Here is a 14124-nt window from a genome sequence, read left to right on the forward strand (position 1 = left end):
CGGGGGTCCAGGTGGGATGCAAAGTCAAAACCATCACCCACAGGTTGAAATGCTGCGGCAGTAACAGGAACCAAGCCACAACCCGCGGGAAGGGAAAAATCTCCAGCCATCGCACCCCCTGTTCTTCGCTGGCAACAACACTGGCAGTATTTTGTTTTTCACACAATCCCTTCGAGATGATAAACAGGATGTCACACGAGGTAGTTTTGTTATGGAAATTGAGTCAATAATGTTATCAACTATTACAAGACATTTTATAAATTGAAAGAAAACAATGAATCACAAAAGGCTTTGTTAAGGTTGATCGTCATCTGGTTTCAATTTCTGTTTCTTTTTGCCCTCGGGGGCATTTCTTCCACTGAACCACGTTGCTTCTTTCATAGACTTGTTAGAGGTCAGCTGCCCAAGAGCTCTTTTTAATTTTTTTTTCAAGAGGAAGATATTGCCTGGATTGGCCTCCCCAGCTTTTTGCACAGCTGGTTTAAACTCAGATTTGCAGATCCTGGCCAGTTGGACTGCCGGGAAGGTGGGTTTCAGCCCTGCAAACTGTTGCTGACTCTTGCTCAGTGCTGGCACTGCCCGCAGCTGCATGGGGCTGGACGGGGCCTTCTGGATACTCCTAGCAGCTGTAACTGAACTACGTTTACACGTCAGTACCTTTCTCAAGCAGTCTGAATGAATCTACAGCCTTACCGACCCATGATGAGAAAGTTGTACTGACTGGAAATTAAAATGTTCTAATTCATAACCAACAAACTGAGTACTGAACACTGGGACTGGCTGCCAGGGCCTCTGCCACGTTGAGAAATTCCCATTTTCCCCTTTTCCACGGGCACTCAAACACATTTAACACGAAGACAGAAGGATGAAGTATTTGCAAACCATTCTGAATGTGGAAATACAGACAAACTTCTCCAAGCCCTAGGAGCTGATGTGCCTTCAGAGAAAGCATGAAGTTACCAAAACCGATGGTATTTTACACTTCACCATTTCCCCGTCCGACAGCACAGTGAGAAGGAGGGCTGGGTGCCACAGCCAGAGAGGAGGCAGGGCAGCTCCGGGGCTGGCGCAGCCCTGACCAGACCCTCCTGCCTCTCCCGAAGCCCCTCGGCTGCCCGTGCCACCCCCCGGGCTCGGCCCCGCGCTCCCCGCGAGCCCCGCGGGCAGAGCAGCCCCCCAGCTGCCAGCTCGTGCGAGGGCAAAGCGAGCCGCAGCTCCCCTCGCCACCGCCTTGCAAGAGCCCGAACGGCAACGTGCATCTTCGGGATGCTTCTCCCATTAGACCGCATCTAAGCCTGCAGTAGGCAAACTTCCCACAAGCCAAACCAAAAGTTTTTCCCCCCAAATCTCCATATGGGGGCTTTATTCAGCTTTCAATAGGTCCTCCAAACAAGTCATGAAAGAAGCAACTGTTGCAACATCAAAACTAGGGTTTCTCTGGGTCACATTTTAAATACTTATCCCTGAGCTTCTGTGTATTGCAAACAACACACCGTGAACCCAGAGAAACACCACAGCTTGATACTGACATCCTCTGTATTACCCTCGATTTACACATCATCTACAACGTAAAAATTAGCTTCATACTTAAACTAGTTCCCCAAGTTTCCCCCTTTCTCCTGCCCTTTATGTGGCAGGGATGATTGCCGCTTATTATCCTGAGAAATACAGAAATAACAACATTTTCACAGACACCAAGCTTCATAGCTTCAAATCAAAACCAAGAAAGAAGAAAGAATGAACGGTAAATAGCACATTCACAGGAGAATCTTTTTTTTGTTGTTTTTAAAAATGTAGTAAAGATAAAAGAAATTCAAGTTTTATTTTTTTAAAAAAGGTTGGTTTGAAGGACAAGACTTAAAATCCTGAACCTGAGGTGGCTGCGGTTCTGTGCAGAAGCCTGAAGAGCGAAGGGCAGGCGGATCCTGCCGAGCGCGGCAGAGGGAGGGACGGGCAGCAGGCGGCACTCGAGTGAGCTCGAGCCTTTGCATGGGCAACTGTGGGGCAGGGGCAGGGGCACCCAGGCCTCCCCCGGTGAGCCAGACAGCCCTGCTGAAACGCCAGAGCACCCCGGAGCCCTGCCTGCTGGGCCGGCACTGCTCGCTCTCACAGGCTCGCTCGAAGCAACACCACAGCACCAGGAAAACGGGTGTTACTGGGGCAGCAGCCCGCCGGCACAGGTTGCCCTGCAGCTGGCAATCCGCCTGACCGCTTTGCACTGACCACCCTGAAAACGCCGTGTTCCCCTTTGGAGCGTGCGTGACGGGAGACGGCAAAAGCTCAGGATTGAAGAATTACAGAAGAATCCAGAGCTGCGCCCCGACAACCCAGGCAAGCAGTGCCTCTGCGCAGCACTGCGGGCTGGCAGGCGTGAGAAGAGAAAGACGAACGCCCCGGCACCGATAACAATTAGAACGCAGCTAAAGCATATGCAAAATGGCTGGAGAGCTAGCTCCTGCTGCATCAATTTTGCCGTGCCCAGAGCCCGTCAGTTTAGGTTGGTACCTGGCATCTCTGAGCATCCTGGTCGTCCCCCCACCCCCAGCCCTCCCGAGGGGCCGGGCATGCCGAGGACAAGGACTCGCTCCTGACACGCACGGCGGGGTCAAGGCTCAGCTCGCGGGACAGAAGCCTGACCCAAAGGCAGGCCGTGGAGGAAAACCCAGTTGCTTTCAAAAAGCTTTGGTCAGGCGCTGGGGGCTGGCCACTCGGGCTGGGACTCAGCCCCTCAGCTGGCAGCAGCAATTTCTGCTCAGTTCTCGGTACTGGGCGACGAGCTTCAAGCTGTAAAACAGCAACTAGGGTACCTCGGCAGAGTCCCTCTGAACACGTGAGCCTGAGCACTTCAAATTTATGTCCCAAACCTCTGTTCGGATTAAAAGTAACTCTTCAGCTTTCCATCTGCACAAATGCTATGAAGGAGAGGAGGGGGTCAGTCAGCCAATTTATCTTTCAAATTGGGGATAAAAATTGACTTGTCACGGCAGAAAATTCTACCAAAGACTATTATTGTTGATTGATTTCTCTATGACAGAAGGTCAGATAAGCAAGAGCAGATAGATACCAAAGATAATGAACTTCCCCCTACTAGCATTAAGCACAAATAAAATATGAGTCCCTGTAAACCGAATGTTACGTGAAGAATGGAACAAAAATTCCAACCTTTCCAGGGTGTCCTTCAAACCAAATTCACAAATACATCTAGTGACTGACCTAACGTCTCTACATCTCTAGCTACGTTCCTACCTTCTCATAATACCTGAGTTTGCAATGCAACACATTCACTTTACCCTGTTTAAAAAATACAAGTCATTAGAGGACTTGGTGCAGAAGATATTACGAATGACTGTCCAGTGAGCTAGATTCTGGTTCGGTGTATTAGTGTCTTCCCTACCTGTCAGTTTAGTAAGGCTTTTCTACTCCCTACAACAAATGGGTTATTTGTTAATGGATCCTGCCGCCAATCAACCTTTGTAACATTTGCTTTATACAATAGAAAGTGGAACATTCTTGTCCATTCATCATCATAAATGAATTTAGGTTTTTTGTTGTTGTTGGTACAGCATTAGTCTTGGGAGTCTATTTTGGATAAACACAGAATACCTAATACATTATTTTTGTTGGGTATTTATCAATAAGATGACCACTTTTATGTACACTAATTAAAACAAACTCTTATTCATCAACAGATTATAATAATTCAGTAACTGTAGAATAAAATTACTCCTATGCAATTTTAACAATTCCTTGAGTGTATAAAACAGCAAGCCAGAAGATAACCCGTAATAAAAAGATCATATCAAGCTATTTGGAAATTAAACTTAAAAGCTGAGAAACACTTTCTAACTTACAAACAGATATACTAAAATCTTCCCATTTACACTTGAGGTATAGGCTGTATGCAGAAGGCTTTCCTGAGAAATACGCGCTTGTCTCATTTTACAGTCAGAAAGTAAATGAGATTTACGGAACCACCTTTGGATTGTGAAGCTCTATCAAGCCGAGCTGCTGCTGGGCCCAGCAGCTGTTACCCGTAACGTCCTATTTAAATAATGAAAAATGAGCAGCTAGTGGACTTTTAGAAAAGGGAAACCGTCAAGCTGGAAGATGCCCAAGCGGGATTGCAAAGCAGGCGATGCCGCCGCGGGTCTCCGAGGAGAGGTCGGACCGCAGCGGTCAGCACCCGGGACACGGCATTGCTGACGAACCCAGTGGGCCACAGCGTCCCTCGGGCTGCAACCGAGGGAGCACCCGCTAGGTGAAGGGGAAGGAAAGACGACTTTGGTGAATGAGATTATCCTCCTGTTCACCATCGCATTCATCTCTCAGCAGCTTTGGTACCTCTGAGCAGTACTCACTCTGTCCCACACAGCTGTCGTCAGGACAAGACAAAAAGGTAGCAACCGGTCCCTCCTACCCTGAAGGAACAGAAGTCGTTTCCCAGACTATTTTTTCAAACATTTGTTGATGAACCCTCTTGCTATATCAACATCAGATTCGCATCTAAGGACACAGGGAAGGAAATCCAGCCAGGGCAACACAGCTGCCTAGGAGAGTGACTGAGTCTTCGAACGTTAATTCTTAATGAAGGAGAGGAGAACAAGAGCATCTCATCCAACCTCCCCACCACCACCACGAGCAGGAAGACATGAGGTTACTCAGGAGAATACCCAAGTTTAGATAAACACCAGCACTTAGCAATTTCTCAAACAGCTAACCAGTTGTCATTAAACCAGTTCTCCATGCAGTGGAGTGGTGTGGAGATTGCGAGATGGAAAATCCAAGCCTTGCAACACCTAGGACAGAACAGTTTACGAAGTACTGCATTAATACCATTTTTCCTGGTAAGAAGGGATTCCACAAGCAGCAGAACAGTCCTGGCAGGATATGACTATGGATCATGCATTCCCCGAGTCCAGCAGAGAAAGCCATGCCAGAGGACACTGGAGTCCCTCACCCGTTACACAGGTCACGTTTAACCACAGGGTACGTTAACTGTTCCCAGAAACGGGCTGCTTGGGATTGCTGCGATGCAGAAGCCTCCGCAGGAGTCAGATACCACCCTGGAGGAATACACTGAAAGGGGCAATCCTGCCCCTTCTCTAAGTAGGTTTTTCCTGCTTTTGTGAACCTAAAATGGATGTTAAGGAAGTGATGAGAAAGTACTTGCAGTTCTCTAGCAACAAGAGTACTTTTGTGTAACGCCAGGAGCCTGCTACGAACTGCAGCAGCCCAAGTTCAGTCGAATGGAAAGGTGTGCAGCACAGTGCGAGGCCAGCTGGCCAGGCTGGGCTGGGGGCAGAGCCCCCTCCTGCAGCTCCCCGGAGGGGACGGGGCGGCGAGCCCCGCGCAGCTCGGGAGCGCTACGATCCCGCTGGGGCAGGATTCAAGGAAACCGCAGGAGCTACCCCCTGCCTCTGAACACTGCCAAGGGGAAAGAAACCAGCTGGCTAGACAGACTCTTCCTTCTTCTCCACTCCCTGCCTTTTAAAAATTATTATTATATTTAAAGAAAAAAAGCTTGGCACTTCTCTAACACCCACTTCTCCAAAATCGTCCATTTGGGATGCTAACAGCTCTGTCAATGCGGTGAGGCCGTTTGCTCTCTACGACAAACGCTTTTGGATACAAATCATGGAAAGAGCAGTGCGCGAACAGCATCTTCTCCTTGAGGTAGTCTTAGTCATCTCGGTCCCCAGCCCCCAAAATACAAAAGAACTAACCCTAACAAACACTGTAACATTAAACATCTTCACATTCTGTAAACCGCTGGAGAATGCATCTGCTGCATTCATACAGAACCATGTGCATCGTGTTGAAGATCATACATTCAACTCTGTCGTGAAATAAATATATAGGAAAAAGAGTAAAAAAACAAAAACAAACAAAAAAGATTCTTGCTACAATGGCAGGGACGCCCACCGCCCCGTCTCCTGCCTGGATCGCGTTTGCCCCTCTCCCGAGGCGAGCCAGCTCCCTGCCTGAGGCACAGCGTAAGGCACCGGCCGGGGCGAGCTGGGCTCACTCTTTGCTCACGCTCGTCTTGCAGGAATGTAGAACGGCCTTAAAAAGGAGAGGCAGCTGCTCCAGGGGGACATTCACCATTTTTCCTGGTAAGAAAAAAAAAACAGAATTAGCAGGCACTCCTGAATCAGATTTCAGAGACACCTAAGCCAGCAACGCTGGAGATGGTTTTACCTTGAACCTCTCAGAGAAACAGTTAATCATCCCACTGCTACATTAGACATTTGATATTCACTTGGACACAACAGGATTTATTATTTACTGAATCGAAAGCTAAATAAATGGGCAAAGTCAGATCAAAATGATTTCTCCACAATGGAGCAGTATTTATAGAAACTGGGAAAGACTAAATCCTGTCTCTCCTCAAACTCCCTTGTTGATCTCAATGAGTAAATTACGAGAGCTACTCTGTGATTATTATCTAGTTCGTTACAGCGGAGTAGGATGAAGCATAGGGAGCCTTGACATGGGGAGGCAAGTATCTCCCTTGGCCCTAACATTCAGGAACAAACAATGTTGTAATAACACCAGATCTAATTAGTGACATAAGTGCATTTGAAAGTTCACCTGCGGATTTCAGAAGTCCAGACCAGCTGAAACCTGGCGGTTACGCTGCAGGTCTGCCCGCCGCTCTGCTTATCATCCGCTCCTTAATTAAGCGGCATTTCAGAGCTCTCTGTTTCTTATGAGATAACTACTCAAACCAGGATTACACCCCTTTGAGACAAAACGCCTCTGAGATGGGATTGAAAGGAAGAAAATAAACCAAGAACCTGACCGAAGTACTTAAAGGGCAGCAGGTCAGAGCAAGGCACGTCTTCTTGGGAGCAGGGGACTCGGCAGCGGGACATAACGCCGCGTCCGCCAGCGTCACAGGGACAACTTGCACAGAGCCAGTCTGGCTGGGTGAGCTAGGGGTGACGGGAGATCAGCTTAACGGTGGGGGAGAAGCTTCGATAGGAAAACGTCCCCCACAAACATCCTCCACCAAAGTCGACAAGAATTTAGCTGTTACAAATTAATTTTCTTTTAAAAGCGTATTTCATAACTTGCACATGATCCCAGTGGGAGAAGAGCTCAGAAAGTTACCTGCAATGTATCGTATCTCTGGCAAACACATCATTAAATCCGGAAAACGGTTTGGCTGGTGTGGGTATTTGTACTCCGTGAAGTCCTGGCAAACATACCAATACCGCTTATTCAGCTGCTCCAGTTGGGACGCGTTAGTCAGACCCCTGATGTCTGAAAGTAAATATGATTAGAGTAATGAAAACATGACGAAAACGTCCTAGAAGAGCAGCAGCCTCGCACTTATTGCCATGTCTTCAGGAAAGACACAGATTGCTAAAACCCTAAGCTGGGTCCGTGCTTCAGGGACGGGCTTCGAGTGCCCCGTTAGACAAATACTAAAATTCCCCTCTCCCCTCCTGGCGTGCCTGCATCGCGGATGTGTCTTTACACGTGTGTCTGGGCACAGGATTTCCTTCCGTGAAAGACCGGGATGGGAACAGCTAATGTCCTAAGCTGCTCATCTACAGAGCTCAACGAACGCTCTTGGAGATAACAGCTCCAGCAACCTTAAATCCCCGCCTGCCTGGTGTAAAGCAGCTGTATGTCAAGGTTTAGTCCTCACAGCGGATTCAGCGTAATACTTCCTCAGACAGAAACATGTTGATTTTAGCTATATCATCTTGGCTGAGGAAAGCGCTCAACTCTATAATTCAAGGTATCATCATATTTCTCCCCATCTGCTTATGAATTATGTCATATGAGCTTTATAAACTTGTCAACTTCTTATTTTTAAATTTAGCTTTGCCAATGTCAGGCAACGTACACAAAGGAAAAATGGACGTTTCCAAGCTATCAAACTGGCAGGAAGTCCCACTGCCAGCGTTCAGCGTGATCAACGGCATCGGCACGCTGCTGGGGGGCCTGGGAAGGCTCCAGCGCGGTGCAGCAAGGAAGCTGCGCACCCTCGGTGCAGGCTCAGTATTTTAAGGCCATCTGACGGAAAAGGCATTTATCTACTGCCCAAAAGCTGACTTTTAAAAATAATTCTCAGGTATTTCACATAAAAAATTGCAAACTTCAACTAAAAATAAAGGAAGACAGGAAGTTAATGAAAGTACGTTTTGGAAAACAATGGAGACAGCTCGAGAAGTGCATTACCCAGTGTCAGGAAACTGCCCAGGGAAGCAAACCGGAACCTCAGCCCGGCACAGACTGAAGCGTCAGCACTATCTCCTGCTGGAAATGAGTGGGGGAGGAGAGAGCCTGCAGCACATTTTTACAGACTGCAACTATCTTTCACAGTACAAAAGACTTTTGAGACATTCATTTCCAAAATTACAGCTGAACACCATCCATTAAGCATTGCATCCCAACGGTTGTCTTCATTTACAAGGTGAAGAAACGTCCCGCGAGGCCCCACAGACACGACGCCACGACAGACGACCAGGGAAGGGATCCACAAGAGTGGAGACAGGGACAAGCACAACTGAGGAACAAAACCGATCTATTCCAAACTATTTCAGCCCACTACAGTCGTGAGGAAACAACCAGGATCTTCTCACATGTTGAAGAATTACTCTGCATGGATTTTGAAATGTCTAGGGTCTTGCAACAGACTGGACTGCCAGCTTTAATGGGCTGGTTAATCAACTGGAGGATTCAGTCCCTTCCCAGGCAGAATTCATTGCCTGCATGTAAATACTTTATTCACGGTTACTTTTCACTTTTAAAGAGCTTGCATTAGGTACAGAATCTAAATAGCAGGAAGCCAACTAGGTGACCTGAAGGTAAATATTTTAAAGAGTCAGAAAAGCTCTAAAAAAAGGGAGGATGGGTTTTACAAATTCACCCTTTAAAGCAGAAAAATGAACAAATACAATTTCTTGTCGGGAATCTTTGAAAGGTTGTTATGCAAATAGTCAACGCTTACTTCAGAAAAGAAGTCATGCAAATTAACTGGTTTTAAAGTACCATTTAGTTAATTCCCTAAACAGTTACCTAAAGCAATAATACTTTTAGATGACACATCTTTGCCTGATGAAAAGTTCGTTAGCAGCTGGTAAGTCATCACTCACCCAAACCTTACCCAGGAAGGTTTCACTGGCCTCTCCGCTCTGTTCTAACTCTGGTATCGGTAACATTGGTGCACATGTAAAATGACACACTTACTGTCCTTGGTGTCTATATTTAAAGGCAATAAAGATTGGCGAAGCAAATGAATTCATTCACTTCCAGGATTTCTTCATGTGGGCACACCACACGTGGGTCCCGCTCTGCGTGGTGTTTGGTCTGCACGATGGCAAAGGCGTACAGAGAGGTTTCAGAGCTTGAGGGTGGGTCTCTTTCTGGGTCTCCGACCCCTTCCTCCCATTTCTCAACAGGGAAGCAAAGACTGCTCAGACTGTTTCAGAGAATTTCTCCAGAGGGACTGATACCTTCTCTTCGTCGACTCACCTTGATTTAGGAAGTTAATGGCTTTCATACAGGCGTACTCCTCATTGCTGACCTTCAACTGGTTAAATTTGCGAAAGAGGTAGATCAACCGCTCCATCACCTCCATCCCCTCTTCACTGAATCTGGAGGATAGAGATCACACATCAACGTATGCAGGACACAGTCTGTACAATAACGGCAAGAAGCTTATTAAAATAACTTCAGAGATTTTAACATCTTGCAAGAGAATTAAAGAAAAAATTGTCATCAAAACTGCTTGAAGTCTGCTGGCACCATTAAATTAAAGTAGAAGTAAGAAGGAAAATGACTCAATTACAAACTTGACCGTTGCAGATATTTTAGCAAAAAAAAATCTCTTGGTGATTCAGTTCATCGCCAGTCTGCTCTGACAGAGGAAAAGGTTTGATGGAGCCAGGAATATGCAAAAACTTCTTGCATGCCTGTAGGCACACTGCTTTGCCTCTGTACATTTGTATTTCCCCAGATTTCAACGAGGATTGTGCCTTCGCACTTCGCTGAGCTAATGGGAGGTTTAACTAAGCAGTTTGGGGAATAAGATTTGATAGAAATGTGGAGGGATACTTGTCTTGTAGGACATGAAAATATCCTGCAAAACACCCGTTGTCCTGCCAGACGCAAGGGCCGGTAGGTATTCCCCCTCCACTGCATCTATCCACGATAGAAAGCAGCTCACAGCCACGTTACACAGTCTTACTCCTGATGGATACTTTTGCAGGATAAAAGCACCTCCAGCAACCCTCGGAGTCCCTCCCCTGTTCAGAAGGCAAGCCGCCCCCGGCAGCGTTTCACATGTTCTCACCCCTCACTGCCTCGCACCTTTCTTCAGTTTCTGCTTTCCACCACCCGCAGCAGCCCCACGTATCCTGCACCGGCCACCAGCAGAATTGCTGACGCATCCGTGGGGGCCTGGAGGTGCCCCCGCCAGCTGCACAGCACCCTGCACCCGCCCTGGGAGATCTGGGATTGCTGCTGCCTTACAGCACCTTGCAGAGGGACGCTGGCTCTCTGCAACAAACACACCCCACCTGACATCCAAGTTGTTGGGTTTTTTTAAACAAACCCCTTCATTCTGCAAAGCTGATAAATTAATTTTATCCGTTGCCTACAGAAGCAGGGCAACCCCCGGCTTTGGCTCCGGACAGCACATTTCAGGGTATCACGCACGGACCAGCAGCCAAGCAGGACTGCAGGAACAGGGACCCAGACCCTGCTGCACAGAAACTCCCAGAACAAAGGCCATTTCCAACAGCAAAAGTGCCTACAATTTCTCATATCTGTAGAGTGCCGTTGGAAATAGCCTTGTTTTAAACACTGAGGAATTACACCAACCCGTGTACAACAGTGGTGCCCACGCCATTTATCTGACAGACAGGTGAGGAAGCTCCCCTCCCAGAAATTCCCAGCAGTGACTCACAGAGATCCCGTACTTCCACACAGCTGTATTTACTGCCTGTTCGTTATGGTTTGTTAATTTTCCTCAGCTGAGAGCTTCTGGGGTGAGACGTACTGCAGGAAGGCTGGGATTCTTCTCACAAATACAAATATGCATAAAACCACAAATAAGCAGTGTTAAAGGGAGTGAAACTGCAGGCCGTGGTCTAAGGTTGAATCGTGCAGCCTAAAGAACGCACGCCATTTCCTTCTAAACTTTCCCCCTCAGGTAGGACGTGCAGGATTCATTGCACTTAATAACTGCATATCAAGATCCAACCAGAAAAGCACTGCTGCTAGCGAGGGATCCTCCGCTGGGATCTGGATCCACCACCTACACCCGCCCTGGAGTATCTCACCAGGTACAGCCACGCTCATTCCTGAATTTGTACCATTCTCTGAAAACAAGCTGTGCGCTTCTCGCTTGCCAAGGGAAGCCAGTGACACAGACGGGCGGGAGAGGGCACGCTGATGCACAGGGAACGTAAATCTCCCCACAGGCTCCTGGGAAATTGCCTGACAGAGATTTTGCGGGTGCAGAACGAGGTCCTGCTGCATAAGGGGCTGCAAGGCTGCTTCTTCAGGAGCGACACCCCGCGTGTGCGCCATGAAGGAGCCGTGGTGTAAGCAACAGGCAGAAGCAGAGCTGGAGGGCTGCCGTACCCGCAGGCACGCTCCGGGACCATCCCACGTGTGCCCACGGCCAGAACAGCCTCTCGGGAAAGCATCTCGCAGCAATACCCCCGGTTTCAAAGAAAAACACTCAGAAGTGGGACAGAAGTGTTTGGGGAAGCTTCAGCTGCACTCTGGCATTGTACAGCACAAAGAATAAGAGCACAGCCAGAAAGCCATCTTTGAATAGAACAAAAATAGAACCTTTTTCACTGAATAATACCTTATTTTGGCATGTGTGTTTGTTTACTTCAAAGTTATTTGTAAAATGCATGGTGGAGTTTGACCTCAGAGAAGTGAAAACAAGCTATCTGAACTCCAGGTCACTTCTTGAAGAAAGTAATATTGTAAGCGATGAAAGCCTTGTCGGCTAATCTAAAGTTGTACAAGTTTTCTTGCTCTCAAGTTGACATTAAAAATCTTGCAGGTGCAAGATTGCAAAGCTCAAGAAGTTAATGAGCACAAAGCCCACTCAGTCGTCTGTTGGGTTTAATTGTTTTTAGAGCATGCACATTTTTACCAGCCACTCATCACTTCATAAATCCAGGAGAGCTCTTCTCTCATTCCTGCAGTTGAACTGTCTTACTTTTCTGTGCATACTTTCCTCCCCCTTTCAAACAAAGCTGTTCTGTTTTTCACGGCCCTATTTCTTCTCGAGGACTGACTCCTCCACACACTTTTCCTCACAGTTTACACCAGGCAGGTTTCTGGCTGGGAGTTATCAGGATCAGCTGGGGAGGAGGGAGTGCTGGGGGAGGTCAGGAATCTATTCATTTCATATTCATGTCCAGAAAAACAGCACAATAAAAGAAAACATTTGATCTAGCAGGCAAACAGACCATTTAGCCAGTTTTAGACGTGATTAAAATGCAGGGGCTGGGGGGCTCATCCTATGCCTTCATTCGTCATCTACCCAAGCATTAGCATTTCTCCCACCATTTTGCTAAAAAAGGACAGAAATTAACCCCAGAGCACCAGACCATCACAGTTCAGTGAAATTTCTTCAGCTGGCTGTGAGATCTAATGAACTTTGGTTTGCAATCATTACTGATCAACGCCAGAGGAAACAGGGGTCCTTCAAGGAAACCCACAAGTCGGACACCTCTCCGTAAGAGTCCCTCGCAAATCCCAAAGGACCAGCTTTTCCAGGAGTGCATCGGACAGGGAAGCTGATACCCACGAACCATCCCACTGCCGCCGGCAGACAGTCAAGCTATGGCTGAACTACCATAACGACAACTGGGAGAGAGCCATGCAGCTTGAGACCCCTCATCTGTGCAAATTCCCACTAAATGCCTTTTTTGGTGTGCATCTTCCCATGTTGCTAATGACAATTAATGATACTCGAAAAGCTAAATCAGAAGAAGAGACTACAGAAACATTCCGCTCCCAAGAACACCTATTTTCATCCATGTGCACAGATCTTCTCTGAAGGACTTTCGAGGCGACCAGCTCTGAATCGCTGGTTTCTGAAGGGCGAGGATTCCTCCTTTGTCTTGTTTTCTTACCTCTTGCTCGTATTTATCACAAACCCAAAATGAAACAAACACTTCTCTTTTGAGGCTCTGACCAGGACAGCAGGAACAAAAGGACAGCTGAATGCAGGAACAAGTGTTATTGTGGTTTTCTATGACCCTCATTGTTCCTCGCAGGAGCAGCACCAGATGCACGATGAATGGCCGGGCAGAACAGCGCCGCGGAGGAACCTGCCCCAGGAAATGAGACACCTGGGTCCAGCTCTCGGCTCCTCCACTCCTCCGCCGTGGTCGTCAGCCAGCCAGCCCCTCCGGTTCTCAAAACAGACGCACAAAGCAACCTCAAAGAACCGTTAGATACAGCGATGGCTGAGGACCACAGCAGTATTTTAAATCTCTGCTCATCAGACACTTAGATCCCCTGGTGGCTCCTGCAAAATCACCAAGCCTAGCAAGGGCAGAGTGCAAATGGGGCACATGTTAAAAGGGAGGCTGGGCAGCAGTTTCCGTAAATCCTACCTATTCTGCCATGATATTGTGAGACTGTGAGTCTACTACCAAAAGGAGGAGCTGTCTGGCACCAAGACTACAAAACAAAACACTCAAACCAAAACCCAACACCCTGACCAAAATGATAAATGAAAGGCAGGTTCCTCAGAGCATCAGATAGCACGTACTACGGAAAAAATGAGCTAAGTTGCAACATCTTTAAATTTATGTAATCAAAACAATGAAATAGCAATTAATAACAAACACTTTGATAATACAGACAACCAGCTTTGTGAACAACCTTTCCACTGGCCCAAAGGGTTTTTAAGTAAGACCTTCCATTCTGTATCTCAGGGTTACCCAAAGTGTTGGTTAGTTTTACTCTCCCCATAAAAAAGGTGGTTTGTAGGGCTGTGCTGGAGGATGACAGCATTGCTACGGGAGCTTCAAAAAGCACCATACAGCACTATGCACCTTCCCCTGCAGAAGGAAGTTGTGACTCAACACTGACTAACCATAGTGTACTTTCTAAGCCTGGAACAACCAT

The 14124-nt window shown here is 47.4% G+C and overlaps 1 protein-coding gene across 1 annotated transcript in view; it reads right to left on the reverse strand.

The window, feature by feature from the left end:
• Positions 1-413: 413 nt before the first annotated feature.
• Positions 414-14124, reverse strand: part of NR6A1 (nuclear receptor subfamily 6 group A member 1) — an 83081-nt gene continuing 69370 nt past the window's right edge. Inside the window, exons 8-10 of the mRNA XM_075170862.1 lie at positions 9490-9611; positions 7114-7266; positions 414-6110 (exon numbers count right to left, since the gene is read on the reverse strand). Of these exons, the coding sequence (XP_075026963.1) occupies positions 6022-6110; positions 7114-7266; positions 9490-9611 (364 nt within the window). The 3' untranslated portion in view covers positions 414-6021. The remainder of the gene's footprint in view (positions 6111-7113; positions 7267-9489; positions 9612-14124) is intronic.

Source organism: Calonectris borealis, chromosome 21 (genome assembly GCF_964195595.1).
Source record: "Calonectris borealis chromosome 21, bCalBor7.hap1.2, whole genome shotgun sequence".
NCBI classification, from domain to species: domain Eukaryota; kingdom Metazoa; phylum Chordata; class Aves; order Procellariiformes; family Procellariidae; genus Calonectris; species Calonectris borealis.